Raw genomic sequence first — 17,547 nt, 5'->3', positions numbered from 1 at the left:
GTGTGTGTGTGAGAAGTTCAGCCATGAAGCAAACAGTGTGCTGCTGCTGCTGCTTCGTATGACTCCAAGACTGACACATTTACCAGGTAAGAATGATTCAACGTAGGTTTTTAATCACATTACAGGAGAATTTTGCAAGTTCTCCTATAAAGAATGACGTAAAGTTGATATGCTTGTGTACTTTACTTGCTGCCTGGATAACTAATGTTATATCTGATCAACATTAAGGAGGTCAGGGGTCAAAGTGTTCTGAAAATAGAGCCGATGGCAAAAACAATAAAGAGCTCAAGAAAGAGAAAGCATGTTAGTTTAAATGTAAGCTTGGCAGTTTAGTGAACATATCTCTGTGATCAACCACCAGTCTACTCACTGACACTGGAGAGCTGTGTCCCAGTTCCATGCTACCAGTAAATGCTCAGCCAGGTCACACTGAATGGCGTATGAATGACACGATAAATCATTTTGCATGCAATAAGAACGCCATTCTTGCTTTTGGCGTGTCATGTGTACGCCATGTAGGCTGCATTTGTGTGAAAATGCTACGCTCAGAGCTAGTGACGTACTTTAGTTTTGTGTCTTTATTATGCAATCAATTTTGGATTCGCAAACAAAACTTTAGGGTCAAATAGACCATAAAGCAGAGGATGCTTTAGGGCGCGGCAACCTTGTGATTGACAGGTCGCTACCACGGCGTTGCCCGGTCTGGGAGTTGTCTGCATTTTTGTCTAAGAACTTTTATCCTTTCACAGTGTGTTTTCAGTTCATGAAAGTTAATTAAAACATTTTGGTCGCCAAAAATTCCATAAACCAGTCCATAAACCAATGGGTGACGTCACGGTGACTACGTCCACTTCTTATATACAGTCTATGTTCATAGAGCAAAAATGGCAAACAGTCCCTGATCACAGGTTCTCCAATGTGAGGATTTGATGCTTTTCTTTGTCTTTTATCTCATTAAACTGACTATAATTGAGTTTTGGACTATTGGTTGGACAGAACAAGACATGTGAAGTTGTGTGACTTTGTGTGTCTGTACCTGTGGGATGTCAGAGGGATGGATGCAGCTGATGACCTGGATGAAGACGAACTTCTGCACTACGACGTCCAGATGAGCATCCATGAGTCGTGTCAGAGGGAACATCTAACGGGACCAGGAAGGTACAGAAACATGAAACAACTTCACCATTAATATCAGACCGTTTGACATATTGCATTTTTTCTAAAAATGTACCTTCATCATCTCGTTCGTACATTTAGCGGTGAAGCTCTGAAACTGGTGGGGGCCATCAAACAAGGTAAAGAGTCAATTCTGAACTGGCCACAGTGTTAACATCAATTAACAGTTAGGATTTGTCAGTATACATCACTAAAGATGAGGACGTCTTGAGTCCCTTGTTGATGAGTACTATAGAGAATACTTTATTGTCTACTTTTTGCATGGTTTGCATTCCCAAAATCGGCTATTACAAAGGGTATACCATGTCATAGGAGCTTGTCGTGAAGGAGGCTAAATAATGCTCCAAACTTACGCTAAATTTTGGCGAGGAAAAACTGGCATGGCCATTTTAAAATACCTTTACATAAAAACACAACACATAATAGAAGCTAAGTTGAAAGGAGCACCAGGTACTCGACGGTGAGGATTGAATCAAGGTTAAATAAATAGATATACAATGCTGTGTGCTGAGGTAGAAAGCTGGCTTCAAAATGTGTGTCCCTGCAGGTGACATGTTGGCACTGCAGCAGCTCTGTGATTTCCCAGAAGCCTTCAGTCAGGTGGATGAGCGCGGCTGGTATCCTCTGCACAGGGCGGCGGTCCAACCTCTGGTCCTGGTCCTGGAGACGGTGCTGTACGGTGGGTAAGAGGTCCACACTTTGATTTCACATGACAGTCAGAAGTGAAGAGCAGCTGATGGTAATGGAAGTTTTAACTGGATCTTAAAAAGTGATTCAGCTCCATCATGTTCCAGTTGATCTCTGCACGTGACTCAGTGTAGTAATATTAGGGTAAGGAATGAAGGGAATAAGGAAGGTAAAGTGGGGTATATCAGCCTATACAAGCACTGATCAGAAGATTAATACCTCAGCAGCCAACTATCTGCAACAGAGTTCTCCCAATATGATTGTTTCAATCGATTAATCATTGCAGCTCTACCGCAGTGTTCAACTTCTTCATCGGGCTTTAAACAACTGTCAGTCAGCACGAGTCCTTTTACAACTGAATTCAGTGAAATAATGTAGATCTGCTGTTGTGTGCTTCAGCGTCTTTCAGGCTGACTCTGGAGGAAAAGACTTCGGAGGGCGAGACCTTCCTGACTTTAGCAGTGAAAGCTGGTTTGGTGGAAAATGTGAAGATGCTGTTGGACCACGGAGCTTCTCCTCACACGACCAACAACAAGAATGAATCCCCTCTGCTTTTAGGTCAGAACACGGTGTGGCGTATTCTGTCCTTCACAGCTGGCATGTAGAGAGAAAACCTTTAGTCCATCCTCACCATCATCTCCTCGTCCCTGCAGCGGTCAGAGCCGGATCCTATCAGATGGTTTCCAGTCTAATAGCTGGAGGAGCTCTGGTGGAGCAGGTGTGTCTGAAGAAGTGGACGGCCATGCATGAATCCTCCAGGGCCGGCTGTGTTCGCGTCATGGAGCTCCTGTTGCAGAACGGCGGTCAGGTCTCAGAGACGGACCAGTATGGAGTGACTCCTCTGGGCATCGCTGCGGAGTACAGCCATTCTGAAGCCTTGGAGCTCCTCATCAAACATGGTGAATACCGCACCGATTTCATTTAAGTGTTATTAAAACCATCTTCGTGCTCCAAAATGATTTCTAATTTTTCATTAAAAGGTGCTGATGTAAACGCTCAGGCGCCGAATGGCGACAGCGTCCTGTACGATGCTACAGGTTCAGGGAATCCGGACTGTATCGACATCCTGCTGCAGCACGGAGCAAATCCCAACATCCACAACCTGAGCTCTCAGCTGCCCATCCACCACGCTGCATACAAAGGACACTACCTGTGAGTGGGTCGATGTTATAGGGACTGGGAATCCTGCGGCATTCTGGGGCGGCGCCGCCATTTTTGGAGTACCTAGTTATGGTAGCTGTCTTTATCTGTCATCTGTCAGTCATTCATTATCAGTAATGTATGTACAATCACTACACAATCATCTAAACAAAGGGACGAGGGACTCCACAGCATTTTTATCCCTTGTCCCACGTCCCACATATTGAGACGATGTCCCACATTTTCATCGGCTCTAGTTTTCAAAAGTCAAACCACTGCAGGACAGACGCTTTTCTAGAATCTGGCTTTTATCCAATGGCTGTGAAGAAAGCAGGGAAGGCTTTCATCTTGTGGGTCAAGTGCAGGTTAACATTTCACCATCTTAGTTACGCTACGCGTTCAAACTGTCAGGCTTTCATGTAGGGTCGTTTCTGATGCTTTATTTCTTGTAGAATGATCTACTCTTTTTCTCCACCAGAGCTTTAAGGATTTTGATCCCGATCACCACCAGACGGGCCCTGCGGCTGTCCGGTCACAGCCCGGTCCACTCTGCCGCAGACGGAGGCCACACCCACTGCCTGGAGCTCCTTCTGCAGAAAGGCTTCGACGTCAACACGCGGCTAGCTGCTCACATCTCTGACAATTACGGAGACATGAGGAGAAGCCCGCTGTACTTTGCCGTCTCCAACGGGGACGCGACGTGTACCGAGATTTTGCTGAAGTCGAGAGCAAAACCCGACCTGGACCCGCTGCGCTGCCTCCTGGTGGCGGTCAGGTCGGGGCGCTACGAGATCGTGAAGCTGCTGCTGGCGGCCAAAGCGGACGTGAACTGTTACTTCACGGTGCTGAACGATACGGTGTTTCCCACGGCGCTGCAGTACTGCCTGAAGGACGAGGTGATGATGAGGCTGCTGCTCAACAACGGGTACGACACCGAGAAGTGTTTCTGTTGTAACCATGACGACGACTGGGACGACCTGATCGACTCGGGTTACTCACAAGATCAGGAGGGAAAAGTTGCTGTGAGTTCTTGTCTTTGTCGTGGAAGTAAAATGATTTTTCACAGTACGAGACTTTTTAAGGCTGTCCTCGACGAAAGAAACTCTTAGTCCACTAACACTCCTACGATTTTGTGGACTAATCGATTCGTTGATTTAATCGACAGATCTGTAAAACTGAGTTTCTCCACAAAGAATCACACAAAAGCACCACTTTAAATCTGGTGTTTACCAGAGATGTGCTCATAAGTTTCTTAGAAATTAGTCATTCAGCATGAAAAAAGCATAAAAAGACTTATCGACTAGAGAAATCTTAGTCGACTAAAACGAACGATTAGTCGACTAATCGACTAAGAGGGGGCAGCCTAGAAACTTTATAGTGCAATGGGTTATCACTGACTTTTACTTTATTATTGACCATGATTGTATTCAAGATGCAAACTAAGATTGTAATTAATTTCGAATATCTTAAAGGAACACTCTTACACTCCAACTCACTCCAACTCCAACAAACTTGGCACACGGGAGAAGTTTCACCTCACCAATAGATGCCCCTACACACTGCAACCTTTAATAGTAGTGTAAATTCTAAAAGACGTATAAAGTGTTATCTTCTCTACAGTTGTGTCTAAACAGAATAACTACCTGTCTTGTTGTCCAGTTTTGTGATTTCGTCAGCGTCTCCTGGCTGGTCAACCTGGGACGAGTCGTGTCGATCCTCCTCGAATACGTCGGTCAGGTTTCCCTCTGCTGCAAGCTGACAAAGATCCTGGAGAAACACAAAGAGTGGCCTCACATTCACTGGACCACACGTGAGTCAACTAGAGAGCTATTGTTACACATCAGAACCAGGAGACATACCTCTTCATCCTGCTTTATTGGTACCACATGTTTCCCGTCACTTTTTGTCCAAACTGCTGTCCTCTATGACCTCCAGGTAACCCTCGCTCTCTGTCTCACCTGAGCAGAGTGGTGATCAGGAAACACCTGAGCTGCAGCGCTCTGATGTCCGTCCAGCTACCCAACAGGCTGAAGGACTACCTGCTGTTCAAAGAGAACGACCTGTACGCCCAAATCATCTGCAGGGAGAACTGAGGGGACAAGGATTTCTATCGGATCTATCGAGTCTTAAATGTCAGTAATGACATGTGGTTTATTTAATAGAGCCTGGATTTATCAAACATCTACAAATAACATTTAAGAATGCTCTAAAGAGCCAATTTAGTGGTAAAAAAGTGTGAGCAATAAGACAATCAAGTTACTTACAGGCCCAGATCTGTACTGTATGACTGTATTTTTATTTTTACTTTCACAGTGTTTCAAAGGGGCATTAACTAAGATTACAAAATAACCATAAAATACATGCAGTTAGTTACTGATCAGTCACTTCATGGCTGAGGTGACTCAGATTTCTGGGACTCAAGTGTTTGAGGACGGAGCCTCTTAGTTGTGACTCTTTTTGTGGAAAATATATCAGACCAGTTGATGTTCAGACCGTTATATAACCAAAAGCAGGTAAGGCACTTAAATACTCTAAATTCTTGAATATAAATAATGTCAAGGGATCAAATACTAGCTTCTATCATTGCTTATACTGTGTCATTTTTTAGTGCTTTATTGCAAATTTCATGTATATACCTGTATGTATATATAGTATATATAGATATATATAAAAAACAGGCATAGACTGTACATAAGAAGTGGACATGGTCACAGTGATGCCACTCATTGGTTTGTTGACTACGGTTTTGAAGCCTCGAGTTTGACATTTTGGCCATCGCCATCTTGGAACCAGAAGCGACATGAGAGGGTGGAGCTAAGTCCGAACACTGAAATTAAAACAGAAGAAGATCAGACGCTTCTTACTAAAATGAGATCAAGTATACTTATTAGACGTGAAATTGGATATAAAGGCATGTCTCTAAAATAAGCCTGTTATAAATAAAGGTCTGGAGGTAAATAAATGTCCTGTCTACTATTTGATAATTTGCAGTATTGAGAAGTAAGCCTTCTGTTGTCACCTTTCTAACAGTTGTAAATACATTTGAGATGTATTTCATTAAACTTTTGTGTTATTATGATACACATGCCTGGTAATCATCATCACAAAATGTTGGCCCGCTCCCAAGGGATCACTTTATTTATTACCTCAGTAAACATTGTAAACATGAGTTTATGGTCTAAATCGCTAGTTTCAAGTCTTCTTCAATACAGCATGATGTTCATTTAGTAAATTATGGTCCTATTTAGAGTCAAATAGACCATAAAGCAGGGGATGCTTTAGGGTGTGGCTACCTTGTGGTTGACAAGTCGCTACCACTGCGTCGCTACCACGGCATTGTTCAGCGTTCAGTTGTACGAATTTTTTTTTTTTCCAGTAAACTGCACAGACTCTGGCTTCAAATTATGTCAAAATCTCAAGATGGCAGTTTCCGTATCCGCGATATTTTGGCTTCACTTCTGTACAGCGGGAGGAAGTGGAGACGCGTCGTCCATCTTTACATACAGTCTATAGTTTGGACCAAAGCGGTAGACTGACTGTATTGACTTTCCAGAGAAGAGTTGGGTTTTCCCCACCATCTAGTGGCCATTAGAGGAACTGCAGCTGAACAAACTTTCAGCTTGGCGGTTTCCCATCGTGCTGAACATCAACAATCTGACACCGAACACATCGAGGAGGTGTGAGCTGCTTCCTCTGGCTGACAAACACCGAAAGTAGATCAACTCTAAATTTAACCTCCTGACCTGCAGAAACAACAACAACAACAACGTGGCTCCACATTCTGGCAGATCACATGAGAACCTGATAACAGACAGAGGTCGCATTGAATTGAACGACCTCCAAACTGTTGACACCAGCTGGCAGTCGGGTCAGATCTGAGAGCAGCTGTAAATCCAGCAGTGTGTGTTAATGTGCTAAAACAAAGCAAAGCACGTACAGATTAAAGTGAGACAATAAAACAGGGAGCATGTAACATACCACAGGATTTTCAGGTGACATAACATCACATCCAGCAGCCATACTGGAAGACCTCTGCTATGTCAACAGCTGGCGGGATTAAAAACATTAAAGCATTAATTGAAGTTTTTGGCCACTTAGGGGCAGCAGAACGAGCTGAAAACACAAAATCTGCATTATTATTACCTTGTAAATTAGTTGTGGAGCTGCCAATTATGAGGTCGCAAAGTGTTTCAGAGGAAAATAAATAAATAAATAAAAAGAGTATCAAAAATGTTCGTGGTTGGGACTAATGGAGAAGTATAATACATTAATTAGGACTGTCAAAGTTAACGTGATAATAACACATTAACACAAGTTTGTTTTAACGCCACTTATTTCTTTCACGCATCAACACAACTTGCGATGTTATGGTTGTAGCAGTTTTAAAGTTAGAGTGAAGATACTGGTATCATATGGAACTACAAAACCTAATGAATCCATTGGTACCAACCATGTCATACTAATTTGTCGTGAAGGAGGCTAAATAACGCTCCAAACTTACGCAAAATTTTGGCGAGGAAAACTGTCATGGCCACTTTCAAAGTGGTCCCTTGACCTCTGACCTCCAGATATGTGAATGTAAATGGGTTCTATGGGTACCCACGAGTCTCCCCTTTACAGACATGCCCACTTTATGATAATCACATGCAGTTTGGGGCAAGTCATAGTCAAGTCAGCACACTGACACACTGACAGCTGTTGTTGCCTGTTGGGCTGCAGTTTGCCATGTTACGATTTAAGCATATTTTTTATGCTAAATGCAGTACCTGTGAGGGTTTCTGGACAATATTTGTAATTTTTTTGTGTTGTTAATTGATTTCTAATAATAAATATATAAATACATTTGCATAAAGCAGCATACTTGTCCACTCCCATGTTGATAAGAGTATTAAATACTTGACAAATCTCCCTTTAAGGTACATTTTGAACAGATTAAAAATGTGAGATTAAGTTGTGATTAATCACGATTAAATATTTTAATTGAATGACAGCCCTAAAATGAATAGATAAATAACGTCATTGACTGTGATAATCTCTTTGCAAGTTGATTATTATAGAAATTAAGTGAACCCATCAGCTGTCTGGAAGTAAAGATATGAGTCTAAAAACTGGTGGATGATTTGGAAAATAGTCAGCCGGAAAGAATATTTTGTATTTAATGGGGTTAAACATGCAGAGAACAGCAGTTTGGTCCTTTGTTTAGTAACTGAATGTGTTTCCATTCTCCCTCAGGGCTGCACAGCTGGATGACTGATGCTAATCAGCAATAATCCAGGTCAAAGGTCAAATTCACTTCAGATTTATGATGAGAGTGATGTTATGTCACTCAGAGTCTTTTCACTTCAGACATGTAACGTGAGACGACTTCCAAGCAGCTTGTCAAACATGCATCAGTGATGGGTGCATGTTGATAAGCTCTGAGGGTTGTCTTGGCAACCAAACAACAAACCACCCTCCCTCCAAAAGAAAACCTTTGAGACTGAAGGTCAGTCCTACACATCCATACTAATGTTACTCATGTGACAAAGTATAGGGGTGGACACAATAATGACAACACTTATGTCACATGGTGGATTCAACACAACAGCCCTGCAGTAAATAAACACCAGCTCTGTGAGGAGTATAATGTTGAGCTTGTGTTTTAGACTGTATTATATTGTTGTTTTCATTGTGTCCAGCTCCTGTATTCATACTGGGATTATTTTTGCTGAACACAACAATTGCAAAATAAACTGCAGATTTTTCAATATTTAAAATTTTACCCGATGTTGCCAAAATAGCTTTGCCCGACAGCGACCTGAATTCAACTCACATGGTTGACCGACAGACCTCTGGCTCAAATCTGGACACAGTGCTGCTAAATAAAGCTGGTTATTTAAGGAAAGGTCCAGTTACAAACAACCTTGGTGTTATTTCTGCAGTTTTGTCCATTATTTCTATCAGTAATAAAAACATTTATCTATATCTGTTAATATCTGAGATCTCAACACATTCTCACTCCCAACTCGTTGAATACCGATGCTTGGTCAGTGGCCCTACGCTTCAAACTACGGCTACATCCACACTAATACGTTTTCGTTTTGAAATGGCAGTCCAGACGAGCGTTTGAGGGCCGTTTCAGAATGAATCTCCATCCATACAACCACGCCTGAAACGCTTATCACATGACCATTCACGTACATAAACAGGAAGCAGCGCGGTTGGTTGTACAGTTGCAGAAAATACTACAAAGGAAGAACAGCAATGGCGAAAAGTAAGACCAGAGATTTCTTTGCTTGGACCGACGACGAGGTGGAGCTGTTACTGAAAGTAACACACGAGTATAACGTTTTCAACGCCGGGGTAAACACAAGTCCTGGGCATCCAATCCTCCCCCCCCCCACCGCCCTTTGCGGACTTTCTCGCTCTTTATACTACATCAGTTGCTCTGACCGTCTAATAATGTGCGGGTGGGTTTACAATGGAGTTAGTTGAAAGCCTGGTGCGTCTCATACAGATGCTAAAGTGTGCCTCGATGCGTCGGTATCAGATGCTGAGGGCCACTGACCAAGCGTCAGTATCTGACGAATTTGGAGTGAGAACGGGTTGGAGATCTGGTAACATAGTGACGTCACTAAAAAATATTCAGATGGCTCAAGAAACACAAACAGTCAGACAGTTTGGAGACAAACTACAGACAAAACTATAAAAAAAAAAGAAAAGGTGCAGGTTGTACAAACCCCAAACCGGCCCTGTTAGCGCTCCCAATATCTAACCAACGCTGGCAGCTATAAAAAGGCCAGAGGTGAATCGATCCTCTAGAGCCAGAACACATCCGAGTGTGCCAACATTCAGCCACAATCAAACTGACACGGCTGATTTCTTTTCTTTACTATGAAAATGAAACTTTCAGGAGTTTTGAGTTCCTAACGCTGCACCTCCATGTCTTTAGGAAAGTTGAGGATTATCACTTTGAAAGAGTCTGACAACTCCATCTGTCCTGACTTGACTTCGTTGTGTTCTGGTGTAAACAGCATCGGAGTCCACCATCGGTCCTCCTCAGTGCCAGCCGGAGCTGTACTGTATATAATCCCCCCATCCTCGGGGAGAACAAGTGTTTCCCTGACAACACCACAACCACGGCGTGTTTCTGTGTCCTGACACGTTACGTAACGCCGCAGAGCTTCGTCTCTGATGCCTCCCCACGGTGTTTTGTTCCCTTCGTTTCTTTCTCGGCACGGGCCGCTGATGAGCTCTCGGCTCAGGCCACTTGGAGGACTCACATTCCTGCAGTAAGCCTATCTCATTGACCCCCCCCCACCCAACACCCTAAAAAAAGACAGGACCATCAGTGTGGCGGCCCTCCCCTTTCTCCCATACAGGCCCCTCTGGCAGCTGGGACCAGTAGATGAACGAGGACTCTCTGATTCGCCACCAGATCTGAAGGAACCTCATGGAGGACAAGTCAATGAGAACATTCAAGCAGGAAAACAACTTGGGGAAGAGTTAATCAAGTACACAAGGAGATAAAAGTACAAGTGTTAGGGATTTAAAAGTTCATTTAAAACGAGCCCAGAACCATGAGTACCATTGGGTACCGCAAGGAGCTGAAGAAGTACGAGGAGGTGGACGAAGACGAGCTGCTGGCCACGCTGTCCTCTGAGGAGCTCCAGGAGCTGGAGAGGGAGCTGGTCGACCTCGAAGACAACGTCCCCATCGGCATGAGGCAGAAAGACCAGACCGCCAAAACACCGACGGGGAACTTCGACAGGGACGCTCTGCTGAAATACTGGGAGGACGAGAACAAGAAGCTGCTGGAGGACGAGAGGACGGAGTCCAACGCCGGACAGGTGAGAGGGGACATCAATCAACCGGAGGAACATAACTGTTTTAACTACCAAAATAGCACACTTTTCCCATGATCTTTTTTACAACATCCATGTTTGTTTATTATCTTCTGGGTTTGATTTTCCAAAAATAAACAGCTGTACGTGGTTGTTACAACAGTTTGCACCTGCATCAGCCCGCTATGATCCGCACTTTTACAAAATAAAGCTGACTAAATGTTGAATGAGATGGATTCTCTGCAGGTTGATTTAAACAAAATGAACTGAAGCCCACGGCTGCAAAGAAGTTAAGGAAATCCATCTGATAACTTGTAGAAATGTGTAGAAATTAGAGCTGTCAATCAATCAAAAATATTTAATCGCGATTAATCGCATGATAGTCCGTAGTTAATCACAATTAATTGCAAATTAATCACACATTTTATTATCTGTTTGAAAACTACCTTAAAGGGAGATTTGTCAAGTATTTAATACTCCTATCAACATGGTTTTGGGCAAAATATGCTGCTTTATGCAAATTTATGCATATATTTATTTTTGGAAATCAATTAACAACATGCAACAACAGCTGTCAGTGTGTCAGTGTGCTGACTTGACTATGACTTGCCCCAAACTGCATGTGATTATCATAAAGTGGGCACGTCTGTAAAGGGGAGACTCGTGGGTACCCATAGAACCCATTTTCATTCACATATCTTGAGGTCAGAGGTCAAGGGACCCCTTTGAAAATGGCCATGACAGTTTTTACTCGCCAAAATTTAACGCACCTTTTGAGCGTTATTTAGACTCCTTTATGACAAGCTAGTATGACATGGTTGGTACCAATGGATTCCTTAGGTTTTACAGTTTCATATGATACCACCACAACCTAAATATCGCATGTTGTGTTAATGCGTTAAAGAAGTTAGTTGCGTTAACGCGTTATTATCCTGTCAACTTTGACAGCCCTAATTTAAACATAAATGAACCCTAGAGGGAAGAACGTAAATCTGAAAACTTGTGTAAAAATGTGTAGAAATACTCTATGACAAGTAAAAGTCCTGCATTCAAAGCTTTCCTTCAGTTAAAGCACAATAGTATTAGCATTAAAATAAAGTACCAAAGGTAACGTACTCAATTCAGAATAATCTATATTATATTACTGGGTTATAATTAGTGATGCATTAATGTTTTCATTACTTTAATATTGAAGCTGATAAAGGTGGGGTTAATTTAAACTACTTTATATTACATAACATTCATTTATATACTTACATACATTAAACAGTATACTGCTGACTTTGTAAATTCCTAATAATACATCATAATTTATTGGTTGATTATATTTTGTATTTATAATCTGAATCTGCAAAGTAGCTAGTAACTAAAGCTTTTAAAATAAGAAAAATAAAATATCTAGTATAAAGTAACATAAAACTCAAGTAAAGTACCTCAAAACTGAACTTAAATACAGAACTCGAGTAAGTAAAAGTATTTATTTACATCCCACCGCTGGATAAATCTAATAGAGAACATATTTCCATGCGTTTGTTGTTTGTCATGCTTAGCAATAGTAAGATCTTTATTTACTTTTAATTCCCAGATGATATTAGAATATTAATACACTCAGACAACATGAGCACTATTTTAAGTAATGAACCGATTTGAGTGACAAGACTGAACCGTCTCACTCTGACAAAATAAGACTCGTCTAGATCAACATCAGAAAACAGATTCAGTTTCAGTTTGGGATTAAAGGAGCAGTCCAACTATTTTTCACATGAAGATCAGTTAACTCGTCATGTTTAGTCCTAATCAGCCTGAGAAAACAGTTGTTTAGTGTCTTCTGTGGCTCTGCGGGCGGAAATAACCCAGATGACGTCATAGTTATGTCATCAGGGTTCACTACATATTCATCTGGAGGTGTGGCGTTTATTTTATTGTGTAACTTTTTTTTATTCTACTCTATTTTAATTTGTTTTATTATATTTTATTTTGCTTTACTTTATTTTATTCTGTTTTATTTTTACTTTATTTTATTATTTTATTTGACTTCAATATTTTCTGAATTCTTCGATAAATATAACCAAACATTTAACAGAAAAAATGGAATTGTGGAGTTTATTTTATTGTGTAAGTTTATTTTATTTAACTATATTTTATTCTCATTTATTTTATCATATTTTATTTGACTTTATTTTATTTTGGTTTACTTTATTATATTTAATCTTATTTGGCTTTACTTCAATTTACTTTATTTTATTCTGTTTAAATTTACTTTGTTTTATTATTTTATTAGACTTCCATATTTTCGGGATGTTTAGATAAATATAAACAAACAGAAAAAAAAATAAAAATGGAGGTGTAGAGTTTATTTTATTGTGTAACTTTATTTGACTATATTCTATTCTATTTGAATTTATTGTATTATATTTTATTTGATTTGACTTTATTTTATTTTATCAGCCTCTGTTGCCTCAATTCTTTTTAAAATTTGAAATTGGAATACTAACTCATTGGCCTACACAATATTCATACTTATATATTCATTTTTGGCCAACAATCTAATGTGGTTTTGATATGAAGCCTTTTGCTTTTTTTTTTTGCTTTGATTTTCCATGTAGGAAGTGTCACATGTATCCAGTTTACTGAAACGGGTTGGTGGAAAACAGTCTAAAAATAAAGACTAGTAGTCAAAGAAATGCCAGCTTTAATGACTGTCTGCCAGCGCTGGAGAGGGTTCTTAATTAAAAGTCAAAGGCTGGAGAATGTCAAGGACCTAATTTTCTGTCCTGTTTTTTCCTGTGCAGGAGGGACGCCCAGATAAGAGCAGAGGGGAACGAATGACCACCAGCGACGCCAGCAAGACTCTGGAAAGCGACAGGAAGAAGATTTCACAAAAGGGGAAGAAGGTGCAGAGTGTCTTAAGCAAAAATGCTGCAAAGGAAGACGAGGCGGAAAAGAAAGATGAGTGTAAAAAGGAGGCTCCGATGAGGAGTAAATGTCTTCAGAAGAACGGCCTGTCAAAAAGCTCTAGGAGTGAGTCGAGCAAGACTGAAACAACAGAACAAAACCTGGACGCAACCTCCGACAGAGCGAGCGGGAACCCGATCGTCCTCGATGAAACTCTGGAGCAGATCCTGTGTGACGACCCCACTGTGAGCGAAGTCAACCTCAACAACATCGAAGACATTTCCCAGGACACCTTGCTTCGTTTCGCCGAGGCCTTGTGCACAAACACTCACGTCCACGTTTTCAGCCTCGCCAACACCCACGCCGACGACCGGGTTGCCTTTGCCGTCTCCAAGATGCTTCGTGAGAACCGCTTCATCAGAAACCTGAACATCGAGTCCAACTTTGTGTCCGGTCAGGGCATCCTGGCTCTGGTGGCGGCGCTGAAGCACAACGAGACGCTGGTGGAGCTTCGCTTCCACAACCAGAGGCACATTTGCGGAGGGAAGGTGGAGATGGAGATGGTGCAGCTGCTGAGGGAAAACACCACTCTGCTCAAGCTTGGTTACCAGTTCGACCTCGCGGGCCCGAGGATGACGGCGACCAGCATCCTGACGCGCAACCAGGACCAACAGAGACAGAAGAGGCTCCAAGAGAAGAAGGAACTGAGTCCTCCAGAGGTGTCAGGACAAGTTCCTGGTTCATCTGCAGAAAACAGACCACCAAAGAAGCCGTCACAATCTTCTAAGACTGTTGAAAAGCAGAACAGAAATCCTCCTCCTCCTCCTCCTCCTCCTCCATCTTTAGATCCGCCGACAAGGAAGATCTCTGAAATGGTCAAACAGCACGAAGGTTCGAACAACACGAAGAGTCAGTCAAACCAACGGAAACCCAAGTCAAAGAAGCTCAAGAACGGCGCCAACGAAAAGGAGAGCGCAGATATTATCAAAGACCTGAAAAACGCCTTGAAGCCGTCACTACAGAAGAGACGAGACGAACCGTCACGCCTGCCGCCTCCAGAGAGGTCGAGCCGCGACAGCCTGATGGCGGCGATTCGTGAGAGCAGCATCGGGTCCTTGAAAAGGGTAAGACTTCCTGTGACTCTGCCAATGACTCCTTTGTGTTTGAAGGAATTTTGTTTTGCTTGAGTGAAAGCATCACAGACATGATTTAGCCTCCCAACGCCATTAGACCCCCTCAGTGTGAACGTCTGCTGTCATCAGACGACAGCCTCTGTCATTCCTCGACTCTCCGTCAGGTTATAAATAGTTTGACTTCTTCACTGCTGTTTGATAAGACAGATGGCTGCTGGGAAGAGAGCACAGTGTTGTTCAGATTTCCACTATAGGTTTAGAGAGCTTTTAACTAGGGCTGTCAATAGATGACAATATTTAATCACGATTAATCGCAAATTAATCACGCATTTTTTTATCTGTTCAAAAAATGTACCTTAATCAAGTATAATAATATTATAGGGCTGTCAATCGATTAAAATATTTAATCACGATTAATCGCATGATTGTCCATAGTTAATCGCAAATCAATCGCACATTTTTTATTTCTTCAAAATGTACCTTAAAGAGAGATTTCTCAATTATTTAATACTCTTATCAACATGGGAGTGGGCAAATATGCTGCTTTATGCAAATGTATGTATATATTTATTATTGGAAATCAATTAACAACACAAAACAATGACAAATATTGTCCATAAACCCTCACAGGTACTGCATTTAACATAAACAATATGCTCAAATCATAACATGGCAAACTGCAGCCCAACAGGCAACAACAGCTGTCAGTGTGCTGACTTGACTATGACTTGCCCCAAACTGCATGTGATTATCATAAAGTGGGCATGTTTGTAAAGGGGAGACTCGTGGGTACACATAGAACCCATTTACATTCACATATCTTGAGGTCAGAGGTCAAGGGACCCCTTTGAAAATGACCATGACAGTTTTTCCTCGCCAAAATATAGCATAACTTTGGAGCGTTATTTAACCTCCTACCAAGCTAGTATGACATGGTTGGTACCAATGGATTCTTTAGTTTTTCTAGTTTCATATGATACCAGTATCTTCACTCTAGCATTAACCTCCGAAAGATTGATTGAGCAGCCACGAGGGAACAAAAGACGTTAACCGTTGAAGTTAATGGGCCATTAAAAGGGACTCTCCCACACCGCCACAGAACCCTACGGAGAATCACCGCAACGCCTGATCCGGTGTGAATGCAGTCTAACTGTGTTTTGAAACATGACGTCTGAATGACGTTATTTGTGTGTGCTGAAGTTAACACGTGTGTGTGATGTTTGTCGTTTCAGGTGGAATGAACTCGCCTGCTCATCACACCTGAACTCTTCTCACTTTGTATTGAAACGTTTCATTTTTATTTCACACTAAAATGTCACTTTTTAAACAGCATCTTATTTAACTCGTCACGCGGCGTAGCGGCAGACTGCATTTCTGTATGTTTCAGACATTATTGTTGTATTTTGTTACTGTGTGAAAATACTGATGTGTAGAGAAATAAAGTTTATGTTCTGACTCGGTCTACTACATGTTCGTCAAAACTAAAGTCACGACAGGTTTTCTAGCAGCTCTTTTCTTGTTTGCACAACGTACTAAGTATTAACGTACTTTTAAATATTTAAATTAATTCAGCTACAAAGGCTAATGTGGCCTTCAGGTCCTCCTGGGACATTTGTACATTACCAAAAGCAATGTGGTGGTTTTTATTTTTTTTTATTTTCCGTCCGGTTTCTTCAAAACTACTGGCTGGAATTTTGTTTTTCGTTGAAGCATCCCACAACTTGCAACGTTAGATTCACAAAGACTGGTAATTACGTTAATTTGTACGTGGCTTTCCACAGATTTTTTTATATCAAAACTGAAGCTCATATATTTAGTAAATTTACTATTATTTTTATTTTTTATCTTTTGTCTTAAAGGCTGCTTTCTTGGGATTCATTTTGGGATTTAATGATCTTGGTTATACTTGTTAAAAGATGATCTGGTCTGCTCTATTTCATAGATTCATGATGAAACAGTTACTCATTTATGTAAAAAAAAATTCCTGTGAAATGTTTTATTTAAATGAGGAAGACCTGCAGGATAGAGGCTTGTTTTCTCTGCAGCTTCCCTCATCTAAAGTGATGTATGCTGCTTTCAAACTTGAGACCATATTTTTTTTACTTGTGTCTGATTCTGTGAGCTTCAAATACATATATTTTTGGGCATTTTTCCTTTAACTGACAGTGACAGCAGAGGAAGCGAGGCAGAAGCTTACGACATACATGCGAGTGTCATACCCACTCAGGACGCCTCATTCAGACGGTTTCTTACTTATGTAAATCCCACATCAGTGGGTTGTTCAAACAGACTCTTGCTGTAACAAACGACACCTTTTAAAGACATCATTAGAGTTCATACAAGAACTTCTCATGCTGGTGACCTGAGAGGAGGATCAACTCTGTGTGTTCTGTATAAAAACCGCTCACAGAGGGATTAAACTCCACTACACACTCACACAGAGAGCTGATACATGAGCCGACTGCAGCAGCTGCAGCTTACACTCCATCAACACACACACACACAGAAGTTCATTAAACAGCTGTTCAAAGTAAATATGGACTCCCCTCAGGGAGGCCAGTGGGACTGTGTGACCTCCTCATTACTACACTTCACATCTTTAATGAAATGTCACGTAAATGTTAGACTCAAGTTTAATTGGAGGAAAATAAAATCCTCCTCTTGTGAGGTGCTGAGAGACACTGCAGCATATC

General features: G+C 41.5%; 2 protein-coding genes across 4 annotated transcripts; both read left to right on the top strand.

Moving 5' to 3' along the window:
* The first annotated feature begins 8 nt into the window (after nucleotides 1-8).
* Nucleotides 9-6,172, top strand: asb15a (ankyrin repeat and SOCS box containing 15a). Of its 3 annotated transcripts, none has more exons than XR_005206720.1 (10): nucleotides 9-86; nucleotides 1,051-1,158; nucleotides 1,258-1,295; nucleotides 1,724-1,855; nucleotides 2,263-2,421; nucleotides 2,517-2,762; nucleotides 2,844-3,015; nucleotides 3,482-3,928; nucleotides 4,663-4,813; nucleotides 4,939-5,080. XR_005206720.1 is itself a non-coding variant. In XM_037768490.1 (10 exons), exons 2-10 carry the CDS (start codon nucleotides 1,055-1,057, stop codon nucleotides 5,094-5,096), a joined length of 1,704 nt encoding a protein of 567 aa, XP_037624418.1. In that variant the 5' UTR covers nucleotides 9-86; nucleotides 1,051-1,054; the 3' UTR covers nucleotides 5,097-6,172. The 3 variants fall into 3 exon arrangements, 2 of the variants coding, with proteins under 2 accessions (XP_037624418.1, XP_037624419.1); XM_037768490.1 differs by having other exon boundaries at nucleotides 3,482-4,025; nucleotides 4,939-6,172; XM_037768491.1 differs by lacking the exon at nucleotides 9-86 and having other exon boundaries at nucleotides 1,054-1,158; nucleotides 1,724-1,859; nucleotides 3,482-4,025; nucleotides 4,939-6,172.
* Nucleotides 6,173-10,348: 4,176 nt separating this feature from the next.
* lmod2a (leiomodin 2 (cardiac) a) lies at nucleotides 10,349-16,309 on the top strand. The gene is made up of 3 exons (XM_037768770.1): nucleotides 10,349-10,832; nucleotides 13,619-14,845; nucleotides 16,087-16,309. Exons 1-3 carry the CDS (start codon nucleotides 10,563-10,565, stop codon nucleotides 16,093-16,095), a joined length of 1,506 nt encoding a protein of 501 aa, XP_037624698.1. The 5' UTR covers nucleotides 10,349-10,562; the 3' UTR covers nucleotides 16,096-16,309.
* Nucleotides 16,310-17,547: the final 1,238 nt, after the last annotated feature.

The sequence above is a fragment of the Sebastes umbrosus genome, chromosome 4, assembly GCF_015220745.1.
Source record: "Sebastes umbrosus isolate fSebUmb1 chromosome 4, fSebUmb1.pri, whole genome shotgun sequence".
NCBI lineage: Eukaryota > Metazoa > Chordata > Actinopteri > Perciformes > Sebastidae > Sebastes > Sebastes umbrosus.
Note: the sequence above shows the minus strand (reverse complement) of the source record. Positions and strands in the feature narration are given on the sequence as shown.